The sequence below is a fragment of the Vollenhovia emeryi genome, unplaced genomic scaffold, assembly GCF_000949405.1.
Source record: "Vollenhovia emeryi isolate VEMERY1.0 unplaced genomic scaffold, V.emery_V1.0 DF939215.1, whole genome shotgun sequence".
In the NCBI taxonomy this organism is placed as follows: Eukaryota; Metazoa; Arthropoda; class Insecta; order Hymenoptera; family Formicidae; genus Vollenhovia; species Vollenhovia emeryi.
The window spans coordinates 1,139,625-1,154,085 of NW_011967151.1; the positions used below are offsets into that span (position 1 = coordinate 1,139,625).

A 14,461-nucleotide genomic window follows, 5' to 3' on the forward strand; every position below is an offset into this window, starting at 1 on the left:
TACCCCTCGTGGAATTGTGAGACAACGTGGCATTCCGAAGATCTTTGAGTTTTTTGAAATTCTAGTAAAATGTATGGCAAAATTTCAAAAAACTCCTAAAATTGTCCCACGATTACATGACTTTCAGGGTAAATTTTAAGGAAAAATTCTCTCCTGTGTACTACCGTCTAATTAAAATTTTGATTTGTGCGTTTCAGGTGGACCTGAACGATGCCATGGACAATTTCTTCAACACTCTCTACCAGAAAATGTTCACCGTGCTCAACAGTCAGTACAACTTTGACAATAAGTATTTGGACTGCGTGGGCGAGCACATGAAGGAGATGCGGCCGTTCGGTGACGTGCCGCAGAAATTGGGCGTGCAGATTAAACGATCGTTCGTGGCCACGAGGGCGTTCAGCCAGGCCTTGACCGTCGCTGCGAACGTGCTGAAAAATATGCAATCGGTAAGAGAACGTAGGCACCGTCCAGATTGACATTGCTCGATTCGACTCAAACCACGCGACATCCAATCAATCCTCAAACAAATATTTGTACATTGAATTTTGCACATTGGAAATTGCAATTCAGGTCTAAGAAAAACATTGGTTTTGCGAGTTTCGAATAAGCTTTAAGAACAAAGAAAGTTGCTGCAAATTGACCCGACGATCTCTTCTTTGTATTCGTTTGAAGTGAAGTTATATGAAATTGTAATTTAGAAAATATTTAGAACATAATCGCCAGAAATGTACAGAATACTTGTCTATTTTGCCTTGGTTCCACTTCACTTCTTCCTCGCTTGATTTCGATTCTTTATCACTTTGTTCTATTCTACTTTAACTTGTATTCTTCTTTAAATTTCCCTGTACGTTTGTGGCTCTTACGCCATTATTCCGCAACCGCAACCGCGCGCGCAGATTCTAAAGCGAACTCTTTGTTGGCCGTAGCTGAAGCCGTCGGCGGATTGCGCAGCTGCCTTGACCAGGATGACAGCCTGTCCGGCCTGCAGCGGTATATCGGACAACGTGCTGGCGTGCGGCGATATGTGTGCCAACGTGATGAAGGGTTGCTTAGCGCAACACGCGGCACTCGACAACGACTGGAATCAGTTCGTTGGTGAGCAATTTCTCCTCCATCTCTCCGTTTCTCGCTTTCCGTCTCGCCTAAGTATCCGGCTATTATATCTCGAGAGAACGCGGACCATCGACGCGCGTAATCTGTTGTACGCGTCGAAAGTCTTCGGAAGCTACGCGAGATTTTGTTTTTTGCTGAAATGATTGCACTTCGCTCGCGCTGCCGTAGATATGAACAATGGATTTTTCATTGAATAGGAAATACTTCCGAAAAGTGAGACGATAATAATATCGATACAGGTGCTCTATATTTTCCTGATTTAAAATGTTTTATAGAAATGAAGGAAATAGAAGAAATATTTTTCGCGGGAGAGCACATTCCGTGCAAACTATTCTTCGTTTCGCTGGGAACGGTCTCGAGCGTCAATTAATTCGCTTCTCGATTTCCAAACGCAGAGGCAGTGGACAAGATCGCTGATCGGCTGCTCGGGCCGTTCAACATCGAGGTACTGGTGCGTCCGATCAACCTCAAGATCTCCGAGGCGATCATGAACTTCCAGGAGAGTAGCCAGGACGTGTCGCAGCGCGTGTTCACCGGCTGCGGCCGGCCGATGCTCGGTAGACGTAGACGTAGGGACAACCACGAGCTGGAGCTGGAGTCCCTGAACTTCGATCAGGAAACATTGACAGACGATCGCGCCTCGACCGCCGCGATTCTGGACAAGCTGGTGAAGGAAATACGCCAGCGGGTGCGCGATCAGCGACAATTCTGGGTCTACTTGCCCTACCGGCTGTGCCAGGAAGAGGGTCTGGTGGTGCCACCCAGCAACACGAATGAATGCTGGAACGGCACGCACGTGGACAAGTAAGAAAGAACAGGATTCCATTCGTAATCAATTTCACTCGGCATAAGAAATGTATTCGTTATAGACAAATGAACGATTCAGCTCTCTGCAAGTTTTAAATGTATAACGTCGTCTACAGCTGCAGTCCGCGTAATCCTCATTTTTCTCCTCTCGATGAAGAAAGAAGGAGGGGAGAAAAAACGTCATGGCAAGACAGCACGCGACTATTTTCGCTTGTAATTCTTGCAGGTACCTGTACCCGTTATCGAACGCTGGCGAGTCGCAGACACTAAACCCGGAGGTGCGCAGTATGTCGAACAGACCGACCATCGTGAGGGACCAGATTTTCTCGCTGACCACTATCACAAATAGGTTGAAATCGGCGTTCAACGGGCAGGACGTCGATTGGATCGACACTGGTAATTATCAGACGGTTGTCAACGCGCGCCACAACAATTCCCTTTCCTATTGTAATAATGATTACTTCCCTGTGACTTCATAGACGAAACGTGGTACGGTTCCGGCAGCGGTTCGGGCGACGGTGAGTTCACCGACGACGAGGACGGCTTTAAGGAGGGCTCCGGCTACGAGGGGCCACGCGTGGAATCGGAGCCGGAACCGCCGAAGCAGCCGTCGCCGCCGATCGTCCACGAGGTAGAGACGCCGCCGCGGGTGGACATCGAGCCGCACAAGGGCACGGGGACGAGCAGCACGGGTACGAGCAGCAACCAGACCCTCTCCGTGAACAGCGGGGACGACAGCAGGCCGCAAATGTCGCTGTTCAGAGCGCTGACGACGTACCTGATGCCGATAGTGGTGATGTGGTTCGGCGGTTGCTTCAACGACTTGCTGTGATCGTGTGGACCTTGCGACTCTAAGCATAGCGCTGTGTAAATATTGCCCGATTGCGAGCCGTGATCTCGATGGGCGACGAGCGAGGGAATGACGAGAACCACTCAATTGACTCTGATCGCGTGAATTGCGCGTCAAATCGTCCCGCAAATCTCGCAAAAGCGCCTCGAGAAGTTGGGAGAGGGGGGACGTTTTCGCGAACGGATCGTCCTCCGATCCGTTCCTCGGACCCTCCGTTTTCAGGACTCGTCAAATCGATTGCGCGCATTAAGTCGATTCCGCGAGTACCGAAGTTAGTTGATTGACTTAGCAGGTACATGGATTACATGAATATTCGTGGCCATAGCTACTCGCTCTCGCCACAAATAGGCAAGAGTGGGCGAAATCGTGCGAGGGATTCGTTGTCCATGCTGTTTGAATGCGAGACTATAGGCACTCGAGCGAAACCTATTTCCACTGAACTCGTGCAACACTAGCTCTCGTCCCGCCAGAGACGGGCGGAAAAGGCGCCTGAACTTCGACGTTCCGAATGTTACTTAGAACTAAGAAAAATAATTCGATCGAGAAGACAGCCGGGCCGAACCTCATCGAACGTCCGGGGACAATTTCACTTCTCTTCTTCCACCTCGCTCTCTCGAGACGAATCACGCAGACGTATTCACTCGCCGCTCGTGACATGCGTGGTCATCTCGCGGAGAGGATTTCCTTTTCAAGTACATATTCCACGAACTCTTCTTAAGAAGCACGAACGCGAGATTGCTTTCGAGATTTCTATCCCCGAGAGATGCCTCGGGGAGGAATTTTTACGCGAGCGTTGGATAGATATTACGAGTGTAATGCTATTGTACGCCGTTACGGATCATTGCGAGATTTAAGAACTTTCCGAATTTTTAGATGTACCGTTGACGTTATATCAGACTCGTACTGCCGATTGCTGAGATTCGAGTGTCTCCGTAAGCAAAATAGATTATCGCCGGTGATAGGATAACAACGGCGGTTATTCCAGTCTGGACCGAGTCTTTCCGAATTGTACGCGAGCTTATTCCATACTGCCGACTGGAAGTACGAATTTATAACGGGCACATTATCGCGGAAAGGTGGCTTGTTCCAATCGGGTCAAATTTTTCCGGACTTTAGACTCTCTTACAAGAATGCTACTGCCAACTTTCTCGTCCTTTCTACTCGAATATCTAATACAATACCGCAAAGTTATCTCAGTTCGCCCGGCTTTTTTGGTACGCATCGTTTGATAAGCGGTCAAGGATGAGATCGTCGATCATATCGTCGGCGCGATTGCTGCATTGCGTGCCGGTAATCGTTCGGCGTGTGATTGCGGAGCAATGTAACTCGTACGTCGATGGTGCATCACGGTGATTATGTGCAAACCCTGAATGATGCGAAGAGGAGAGAGAGAGAGAGAGAGAGAGAGAGAGGGGGAGGGAGGGAGGGACATTAATTACATACACCCGAAATACGTAAGATGGACCGAACGGAGTATACGAGCTGAAGCGGGACTGAGTATTTATTAAGTGCATTCATCATGAGCGTCTCGGGACTTGGAGTGCGCGAGTCCTAGATGCGCGGCGGGAGGTACGAACAATCAGGATCCTTGTTCCGTTGACGTTTCACTGTCGCGGATGGATTTGTGGATGGCAAACCGCAGCCCCATACGTAACGCCACGGCTTTAATTAAAATCGAAGATTGTAATTGACTGCGACGTTTAGCGAGCGTCGAACGTCATTTACCGATGTTATATTATATTATTAATTTTCGACAGTCGCCAGAAGGGGTCGGCGGTGATTTCGCGTGTCCGGGCAAGGATTCAACTTGGCTCATGTTGTATGCGAGATTTATCAACAAAGACCGGTGTTCCCGCCGCTCGGTTTCGCCGACAGCGAATACGAACCTTTTGGTGCAACGTGTAACGCGATACAATCAAATGGAAATGGCAACTAACGGATAATAACGGCCTGAGTAGATACCGGGGGAGTTATGTTATCGCGAAACCGAGCTGTGGCACTGTAATGTTAATCTGCGGTAAATAATAATAGTGTAGAAGGTGCGAGGAGAACGTTCGTTGCGACGTAAAGTGTAAATAAGGATGGCGATAAGGATAAGAGAGTGTGATAAAGAGTGTGACGCTTACGCTTTCGGCGTTTAAAATGAAGCATATGTGTATGTGTCAGACTTTATACGACGAAAGAGAGAAAAAAAGAATCTACAGAAAGACTAATAGAAAGTACAGTTACGAAAACAGGAACGGAGTCGGTTCCTCCGATTATGTGAATCCCGCGTTTGTCGAGCGTTATGAGCCATCGAATGAAATAATGGTACAAGTCACTAGTATAATGGATTAATCATTATTTCTTATTCTTCTCAATCGGACTTTTATTACTCTAGATTATTTTCCAATTTGATGAAAAGAACGCAAAAGGTACGCCAGGCTCAGTTCAACGGCTTTTGTCTCGATGTGAGATGTAAAATTTGCAATCTGTTTCATTACATACACTGAAAAAAAATTTTTTCCCTACCGTAGCTAATCGTGGTCCGCTAAAAATATTTTGTTGCCACAGCTATAAATCTCTAAAGCACACCGAACAGTTTGCTGTCACATTTAATATTATACAATAGGCACAGTAGCAAAATATTTAACTATCGCAACTAAATATTAGCTGTTCATATCGTACAACTGAAATTATTTAGTTACCACGTGTAGTTTTCAAGCTATGGCAGCTACATTTTCTTTTCCGTGTATGAAAGAGATTTCGTAATGCATGTCGCATTTAAAAATATGGCTTATACCATTGTGCCCAACGGCTCGTCTTATCCGCCACTTTGCCGTGTCGCTCGTATAGAAATTATTAGTTCGGAGGCAATGGTGTCGAAGTGATGCGAGAGAACGGCGGTCAGAGGCGGACTCCTGTGATAAAATCAAATAGACCGAGCATTAGATGACCGCCCTCCGCACATCCGCGCTTTCTTTTACAGCTCGCCTGTAATCGAGGGACGAGGAGCACGCGAGACCGCGAAGGACATTATTAAACGGAAAAAAATCTAGTGAAATATTAAAATAGTATATCACGGATAAAACTAATTATTTGTAATTATATTATTGTAATATTATTATTTTTATTATTATTATATATTATATATATGAAATGAAGATAATATAAAAAGAAATTTAACGCTCCGCGGTTACGGGAGCGTTTGTGCGTGCGCGTGTTTTAAACAGTCGTGTACGCGCGAGACGCGAATTTCGTGATGTTGTGAATTCGTTGTTCCCCGACTGTACACAGACGAAGAAGACATATACATACGTTTTAACATTCACACACACACACACACACAGAGACACATATACGCACACGTACATAGGCATTTGTATGCAGACATAATTAATGATATGTTTAGTCCTTGCCAAATTATCTCGCGAAGAATGTTGCGCACACTTTTTATATATAAATATTGTATATGTATGTATGTATGTACGTACCGTATACATATAACATATTATTCTTTTCTCCCCATTTTTTTTTTTCATTCCCATCCCTTTTTCTCTTGGGAGACGGCGCATCGCGCAGTAAAGGGTATCGAGGAACAGGAAACAGGGTGTTATCCGCGAGAGCTTTATTAACAGTTGATGGGTTTGTGTATTATAAAAAGAAGAGAGAGAGAGAGAGAGAGACGATTTCCCTTTCTCTCTTGGCGAGGTCTTCGAGTCGCGATGTTAGGAATCCGAATGTTCCTGTCTGTATTCGACGATTTAGAAGGAAGGAATACCTTGCTTAGGATTACAAAGTGTACACCTAATTTGAGTGATTATGTAGATTAGAGGGAAAACGTTCCGTTTACGCAGAAGCGAATCTTCCCCTCTCGATCGCGTTTTAATTCATCTCCTCTCTCTCCGCAGGAGACCTACCGAGCTTACTCTCCTCCGCCGAAGAGGATCCCGGGCTCCGCTTGTCGAAAGTAGATTAAAATGTTAAAAGGGGTCGAGACATACGTTCGCGCGCGCGCGCGCACTATTTTTTTATTTTTCCCCTTGGAGACAAAGCAATCCTCGAATAGGAAAACAAAAGAAAAATCTATATATACTACTTTAAAGTGTCTCGCGAACGCATTCGCCTGGATTTTCCGGCGCGGAGTCGACGCGAGATCGAGAAGGCGAACGAATTAACGAGTTTTCTAAGTGCCCCACAGTACGATAGAGAGCATATACATAGATTTATACGTATATATATATATATATAAATTAGCGCGGAGTTGTGTGCGAGCGTATACGAGTGTGTGCGTGAGAGAAACCGTGTTGATCTGCCGATCCTCTTAGGACACGATCGCGATAATGTTTCACAGAGTTCTAAACTCGCGTCTCATTCCCTCGGTACGAAACGAGGACGATGTGTAACACGCTGACGCGCTAATTATGCGGACGTAAAGTTTCATTTGGAGATGAGTTTTAAACGAGTATAAATAAAAAGGAAGACACGCAATAAAATCACATACGCAGCTAAGCTTGCGTATCGCAAGTACGTCTCGATCGATTCTTGCCTTCCTTCGACGCGACCACGATGTTCAACGCATGTGTGTATTTGAATTACAATAACAACGGCCGTGATTATTTTCTGCGGTAATCGCGGTCACCGAAACTTATCCTGTCGTTTATATTTAATTACGGAGGTAATACCTGTCTCACAATCAGAGACGCTCCGCAACTTTCTTTTTTAGGAAGGAGACACGGCTAGGACCGAGAGAATATCTCGAGAACGAAACTGCGTTTTACAGAAATCATCGTATATTTGTTTCTGATGATGACAAGTCTCAATAATATTGTACATCTCATGGGCGACTCACCGCTCGCTAACACTAGGTAAAATAATATGGAAACCACCTTCGCTTTCTATACTTAGATCCTATACAGTTAAATTACATAAACGGTGGTCGAGCAACGAAGTACCTGACTTTTATCACGCCTCGACCGCGGGCGTCGAGTGCACGGCACGTGATAAAGCAACCGTATTTTGCCCCGCTCGAAAGCGGATTAAGTCGCCTGACGAGGATGTTCCAACTCGCGGCAAAGAGATCTCGCCGGTACTCCCAAAACGAGCGCACAACTAATTACTATAACGCGAACACAGGCATCCACGTTTGACAAGATCGTTATACTCGCTCTCGACGTGAGACAGTACACGGTAGATCTGTTCCTCCCAACTATGCCCTCGCACAGTTTACCCGAAGCGAAGCACACACTTCGACGGACTTCGGTGGAAAGAAAAGGACAAACGATTCAAAGATAAAAATGCAAAAGATTTACAACAAAATCTCGGCTAAAAAGAGCAGACCTAATTATCGTTCTCCTGGCCGTTCATTACACGTAAATAATTATATATATAATTATATATATGTATATTGACGACATACTAGAATCGTACGATTGACAATACATATTTTCGAACATATTCATATACATAAATCGAGACGAGAATGTCTCGGTGAGGTCGACCTTAAAGGAGAACGAGTTCTATGATCACCCCAGGACCAGTTGCGTCGGTTAACCCTGGTTAACTAAACCAGACTCCTTCACATTACCAATAGAATATATAATCTAAGAATGGCAGCAAATCGATCAGTTCGACTGACGGCGCACGCGATCTTAGCCTAAGGCGATAAATCAACAGGGAGGTATACATATATAAATCGGCGATCTAACGTACAATCTAAATTAAATCAAATTAAAGCTTTAACAATTACTTTAAATATCGTTCAAATCAGATGAAACGATTAATTTTCATTGTTTAGAATATTTCGAAAGTTTTCCTTCTGTCTTGCTAGGATTCTCAATTTGAGAGAAAGTAGAATTACAGTCTGATGCAATAAATCGCACTTGTACTGACGAAGCTTTTCTCTCTTCTAGACGCATTCTTCAATCGCGAAACTAGCTTCGCTGCGGTAACTCGGTGTCAGCTTAACGCTACTTAAGCTTGAACGTCTCATCATTGACCTGTACAAGATAATTTTTCGCGGATCAGAACCTCGATCCGATCAGAACAGACGTATCCAGGTTTGTACATCTGCGGAAGTACGCTCAGTCTCGTCGTCGCCAAGTGAACTTCGCACGTTGGCTCGTCGATTCCGCCGCCGGAGCAGAACTGACCGGGTGGGAATACGGACACGCCGGTTTCGTGCAGAACGGATGATACTTACACTGCTGGGCGGGATGCGAGAACACGCAGCCCAGCTTCGTGCAGGACAAACCGAACTTGCACTTGGGATGCTTGTAGGCGCACTTGTCGCCGAACTTGCATGCCGGGAAGGCACTGCGAAAGAGAAGAGTTAATAACGAGTCTTCGAAACTGAACGCTTTCTGTCATCGTGTGTATTTATAACAGGAAAACGATCGTTCATATTCCGAGGTGTAACGAGCCTCCAGAAAGATACGCTACCTGCACATAACAGGTGGATGAAGGTACGCGCATTTGTTCCCTAGTGTACAATTCGGCCAGTATCTACAGTTCTCCCTGGACTTGTCCAGAACAGGCGGGGCCGTGTTCTCCACCGACGGTTTTTTATCCGTAGCTGAAAAGTAACAGCATATTGTAGCGATATGCTTTACGCCTCGCCGTCGACAGACGCGAGAGAAATTTCAATGCGTACGTTTGGCGGCTAACGTCGGCACTAGCGCTGCGTTAGATTTCAATCGCGTGGGACTCGGAGAGTGAGATCTGTTGTATACTATAGGGCTCAATTTTCTCCGTTTACGCGGCATCTCGTCAGTCTTATCCATGTTCTCCGTGTTGCAGTTCTCATTGTTCTCCTCGCCGCTCGTCTCCTTCGGACTCGCGTCCGCGTTATCTTCCGCTTCGTCCGATATTCTAAATATACTAATTTCCAGGTCGTCCTGCGCCGTCGCCGCCGCCGCCGTCGCCTCATTGTGCGTCGTCAGCAGCGCAAGCTCGTCGTCCTCGTTCACCTGCGAGCATGAGGAGGAACATCGTGCGTCTAGAATGCGCGCGAGGATTAAACTTCAGAGGGGGAGGAGAGGAGGGAGACTGCTCTACAGGTGGCGGAAGAAAATTACCTCCATCTCCAGCCGCTCCTCGTCGTCCTCGGAGCTGAGGAGATTGTTGACCTTCTCTTTCATGAGATTGTTGTTGTATCCATTCAAAGTGACTAAGAATTTCTGATTGTCGTCGCTCCTTTGGAACAACGACATCACGACTCCCATATGCTCGTCCGTTACCGGTTGAGGTACATCTACGGATTAGGCGATAATAAGCGAGGAATTAAAATACCGGCAGGAGAGATGAAAGAGTTAGTCTTTGGGTCGTACAAAAGGATTCGTAATCTTTATTACGAATACTTCTTTGGAATCTTTATTTATCTTAAACGCGCTTTCACTCACGCTCCACCGAAATATATCTGTCAGCAGTTAAGCAATCATTTACCGTACTTCTTACAATTTGCAAACGTTCGAAAGTTGTTAGTACAAGCATTGTTAGTGGAAGGTTGAAGAATTTTTCGTGGCTGCGTGTAAGAAGGCTCCATTTCTAAATGGGGTCCCATACGTTCGACTATCATTCCATGTATGCCTTTCATTGAAGACTATTTAATGGGAAGATTGCGAGTGAAGGATACGCGAAATGAACGACACCCATCAAAGTGGAAGATCGACAAATAAAGGTTCCAACGAAAGCAGGACGTACGACGTAGGTCCTGCAACTCTTTCAAACTCTGCTGATGCAAAGACACGTCTCTCCGCGGAGGTGGGGCACTTACAAGGTTCGTGCTCGACGTCTTCCACATCCAGATGATCTATCGTATTTAATTCGACTTGAATCTTTTCCATGACCAGTCTCTTACTAGAATTAAAATGTACCGACAAGTTTTGACTTACATCACGAGCCGGGGCAGGCTTAAGACGCTTTAAGACCGGCTTCTTGTCCTAACAAAATTGAGCCTTCGATGAAAAAAACGTTCTTTCCTCTACGACGTGCAACATTTCATATCCAGATAAACATTATCGGCATTTACCGTTCTCGGTGTTAAATTGTTACAAAGAGTCGTTGCTCGATTTAGAGGATTATTTACAACGTAATCAATGAATTACTTACGAATAGAGACGGTTCCGGGTTCTTCTGCTTGACGACCGACTGATTCGCCTCCGCGACTGCCCGCAACAAGAGCGACTGCGTGGCGCGCTTCTGCGCTGGTTGCAGCGGTTTCAGAGGTCTCGGCGTGACAATCACTTTACTCGGCAGCCTCGTGTCGTCGGTATCCTCGTCCACGTCGCTGCACGTTCCTTTATCCATCTTGTCCAGCTGTAACTTTGCGCTCCCGTGTGCCAGATAGCCGATACCCTGAGCCGCGCCAAACGGAGCGTTGTTCGACGTCTTCATACGTTTCCTCTCAGTCCTCGCGGCGGCGAAGGCCGCCGATCTGTTCACGGCAACTATGTGCGACTTGACGGGTCCGGACAGCGACTGCTCGTCGTTGTCCGCTTCGTCCTCGTCGTCCTCCTCTTCCGCCGCCGCCTCCTCCTCCTCCTCCTCCTCCTCCTCCTCTTCCTCTTGTTCCGCCTCCTGCTCTTTCTCGTCCTTTTCTTCGTCCCTTTCGGCGTCTGGATTCAGAGAGGCTAGAGCTTCGACGTCCTCGTTGCTGCGAGGCTGCCTCTGCTTACGCATCGGCCTGAAGTTATTTTTCAACGGGCCGAGTCTGTCTTTGATGTTCTTATTGTTGTTTCCCGCTTGCTCCAAGCTCTTTGGGTTGTTCCTGTAATCTGCCGCCTCCTGCGACTTGGCGGACTGTCTCTGAACCTTACTGTTGCCACCCACGACGCCCAGACGATCCTTAATGTTGAACGCGGGCTTTTTCGCGGACACGTCCGCCTTGGAGATCGGATTCAGGATCCTATCCCTGGACTCCGCGTTTCTGCCAAGTCGCTCGCTCTTGTTGCTCTCTATTCGACTCCTCACGTCGTTGACCTTGGCCGCGGCCTCGTGATGCCGCAACGAGTCGCCGTCGCGATTCCGCCTGGAGCTCCGCTCGTCCATCTCGAAGTTCCTGCCCTTCCCGCCACGTCCGATGTTGCCGTCGTAGCGACGCGGCTTCTCGAACCGCTTCTCCAACGGCCGGTAGCGGCCGTTGCCCTCCTTCTCCCTGTAGATCTCGAACTTCTTTCGCGGCGACGGCACGCCGAGCCGGGTCTTCACCGACACAACCGACGTGATCCTCGGTTTGTTGACGCAAGACTTGAGCTTCCTCGAGGCCGTGTCCGGCGAGGACAACGACGCATTCGCGTCTTCCTTCTCCTCGGACGGCCTCGGCCGCTTCGCCTCGCTGCTCCTTCTCTCCGCGCTATCGTGACGACTGCCCGACGCCTCCAACGTTCTCTTCAGACTCTTGTCCGGCGCCTCGCTCGCTTTCGCGTCCGCGCTCCTCGCGGCGGGATTCTCCGACGCGGCGACGTCCCTCGCCGAGGTCTCGTCGCGCCCGGAACTCGGCTGCTGCTGCCTCCTCGAGGAGGCCGAGTCCTGGTGAGATCCGTGCGCCGACGACGCCTCCTCCGTTTTGTTCCTGCCGTGCGCACCCTTGACGCTTCTCTCCGCGCTCCTGCTGTGACTTCGTTCCCGGTTTTGATTCGACACGGAAGGCTTGACCGTCTGCGGCTTCTGCGCCGCCGGCTGCTTGTCGACCTTCGCGTTCTTGTCCGCGAACCGGTCGACGGCCGAGGAGCTCTGCTCCGCCGCCTGGTCCTCCAGGAACGAGGTCGCGATTATCTTCTTCTTCTTCCTCTCCTCCTCCTGCTTCACCACCACGGTAGGCACGAACTCGCGGGACGACTTCTTCTTCGCCACGGTGACCTTCTGCAGCTTCTTGAGCACCTGATCGTGTAGCCAGTCCACGAACACGGTCGTGCAGCCCTCCAGGAACAGATTTAGGTCGTCGTGCATCTGCTGGCGGGACTTCTTGTTGACCACCATCACCAGAATGTAGTCGGGCAGCTCCTCGTCGTAACGCACCCCCAGTTCCATGAGCTTGGCGCGAATGGCGCTCTAAAAGAAGGTAAAATTCACTTGGCGAAAGCTGCGGCGCGCATTCGTATTCTACGGACTCTCGCGGTCAACGGGCGTAGCAAAAATCAGGTGGAAACAACCTATTACATAAACTGCACTGAATGTTTGCTTTTCTTAAGCGTCTTCCCGAGTTGACGCACGACTTTGGAACATCCCTAAGTACAGTTGGCCCCGGTGTTTCCAAATAACGGACATTGCCAAGTACAACATTGCTCAACAGCTAAGTAGAACGCTATCTCTCACGCTCGCGCGGTCCCCCTTGTATCGCCTATCATTTCGAATCAATCGACAGGCCGCGATTTCAAGCTGCCTCGTAGGAAAGACAATTCGGAGACCCCTCGGTGACCCCTCGACGAGCTCACAGCGTCCAATCTGTGTCTCTGAAAACATTCCCTGCGCAAACTCAAACGTTACGATTGACTTGTGAGGTTTGATCTCTTATACACCCTTGCAACTCGATCTGATTCCACTCGCTAAACGTATCTTTTTCAGAAGTACACAGACTGTATAATCGCTTCTCAGAGACAGTCTCCTATTGCTCCTTTTTTTCCCCCCCAGAAGCGAGACAGAGGTAGCTTCCACTCTGGAATTCTGCGTGCACGGAACAGGAGATCAACGCTACGTAAATAAACGAGTAAACTTGGAGCTGAGATCTGAATCGCTAAGCGACTCTCTCTCTCTCTCCATTCCTGCTCCGTTCTTCGAATTATCACCCGGCCAGGACACGGCCCGCTGGAGCGACCAGAAGTCTCAGTGTTTCTCGTCCTACGGGAATTCGAGTCACGCCGGGTTTGCACGCGGAAAATATGCGTAGCTCTCGTCGAGACGACGTTAATCGCTCCACCACCCCCCCCCCCCCGGTCTTGAGAAGCTCGATCGCACGTGCGGGGATTTAATGTATCAGGACTAATCAGCTTGAATTCCCTGACGAGCAATTAACGTTAACTTGCTACGCGCAACGCGAGCGACTGACCGTCCCGTTTCCTCGCGGCCCCCGGCCGTGCGTGCCGCGTCTCTTTTTCGCGGATTACTCGGCGATTACATAATAACCGGGACGCCGACGGGACGTCGGGCGTCACGCCCGGTTCCTCCGGCGATCGGACGACCGGACGATTCCCGGGCGGGTATCGCATTGTCACTGGCGTCGGCCAGGACACCGCGTTTCGCGGCACTCACCCGAAGCTGATTCGTGACCTCGATGCCGCGCGTGTCCATGGTCGCGGGATGATCGCCGGGCTTTCACCGAATCGAGCGCGATCCAACGTCGCCGCCGTCGTCCTCGTCGTCCTCGTCGTCGTGTCTGCGACCGGCCGAATCGATGAGCCGATGCGATCGCGAGTCGGCGTATCACGGGACGAAAACATTATCCGCCATGACGGACGTACGGACGGTCTCGCTCTCACGGCGCATGCAACAAATCTAGATGCGCGAGCGGCGCCGGGGATCGCCCGTTTCGCCGGCGCGGCGACCTCAGGCGACTCGAAGTCGGAAGTTCGTCTTCGACCGCGCTCGGTTTAATTGAAATTAAATCAACGGGATATATTTATGCCGGTTCGTTGAGAATTGTCAGTCCCTTGATTTTTACAAAGCACAGAGAGAAAGATCGGATTAGGAAGGACGAAGTGTACAGGGTGTCTCATT

General features: G+C 48.7%; 2 protein-coding genes across 2 annotated transcripts in view; one reads left to right on the forward strand and one right to left on the reverse strand.

Moving 5' to 3' along the window:
- Positions 1–5,866, forward strand: part of LOC105561007 (glypican-6) — a 173,594-nt gene extending 167,728 nt beyond the window's left edge. The window contains exons 4-8 of the mRNA XM_012010617.1: positions 198–446; positions 927–1,095; positions 1,509–1,917; positions 2,147–2,316; positions 2,400–5,866. Of these exons, the coding sequence (XP_011866007.1) occupies positions 198–446; positions 927–1,095; positions 1,509–1,917; positions 2,147–2,316; positions 2,400–2,752 (1,350 nt within the window). The 3' untranslated portion in view covers positions 2,753–5,866. The remainder of the gene's footprint in view (positions 1–197; positions 447–926; positions 1,096–1,508; positions 1,918–2,146; positions 2,317–2,399) is intronic.
- A 1,654-nt stretch (positions 5,867–7,520) lies between these two features.
- On the reverse strand, positions 7,521–14,215 carry LOC105561008 (zinc finger CCCH domain-containing protein 14). The gene is made up of 8 exons (XM_012010618.1): positions 13,997–14,215; positions 11,324–12,799; positions 10,859–11,251; positions 10,524–10,689; positions 9,826–10,001; positions 9,402–9,717; positions 9,191–9,323; positions 7,521–9,064 (listed from the first exon to the last, which is right to left on the reverse strand). Exons 1-8 carry the CDS (start codon positions 14,033–14,035, stop codon positions 8,833–8,835), a joined length of 2,931 nt encoding a protein of 976 aa, XP_011866008.1. The 5' UTR covers positions 14,036–14,215; the 3' UTR covers positions 7,521–8,832.
- Between the last annotated feature and the right edge of the window lie 246 nt (positions 14,216–14,461).

Excerpts from the sequence above, each read along its gene's own strand:
- LOC105561008 (XM_012010618.1), bottom strand. The coding sequence starts at position 14,035 with ATGGACACGCGCGGCATCGAGGTCACGAATCAGCTTCGG. Across the intron at positions 12,800-13,996 it reads AGGTCACGAATCAGCTTCGG|AGCGCCATTCGCGCCAAGCT; the intron begins GTGAGTGCCGCG and ends ACCTTCTTTTAG. Across the intron at positions 9,324-9,401 it reads GCCGACGTTAGCCGCCAAAC|CTACGGATAAAAAACCGTCG; the intron begins GTACGCATTGAA and ends GTTACTTTTCAG.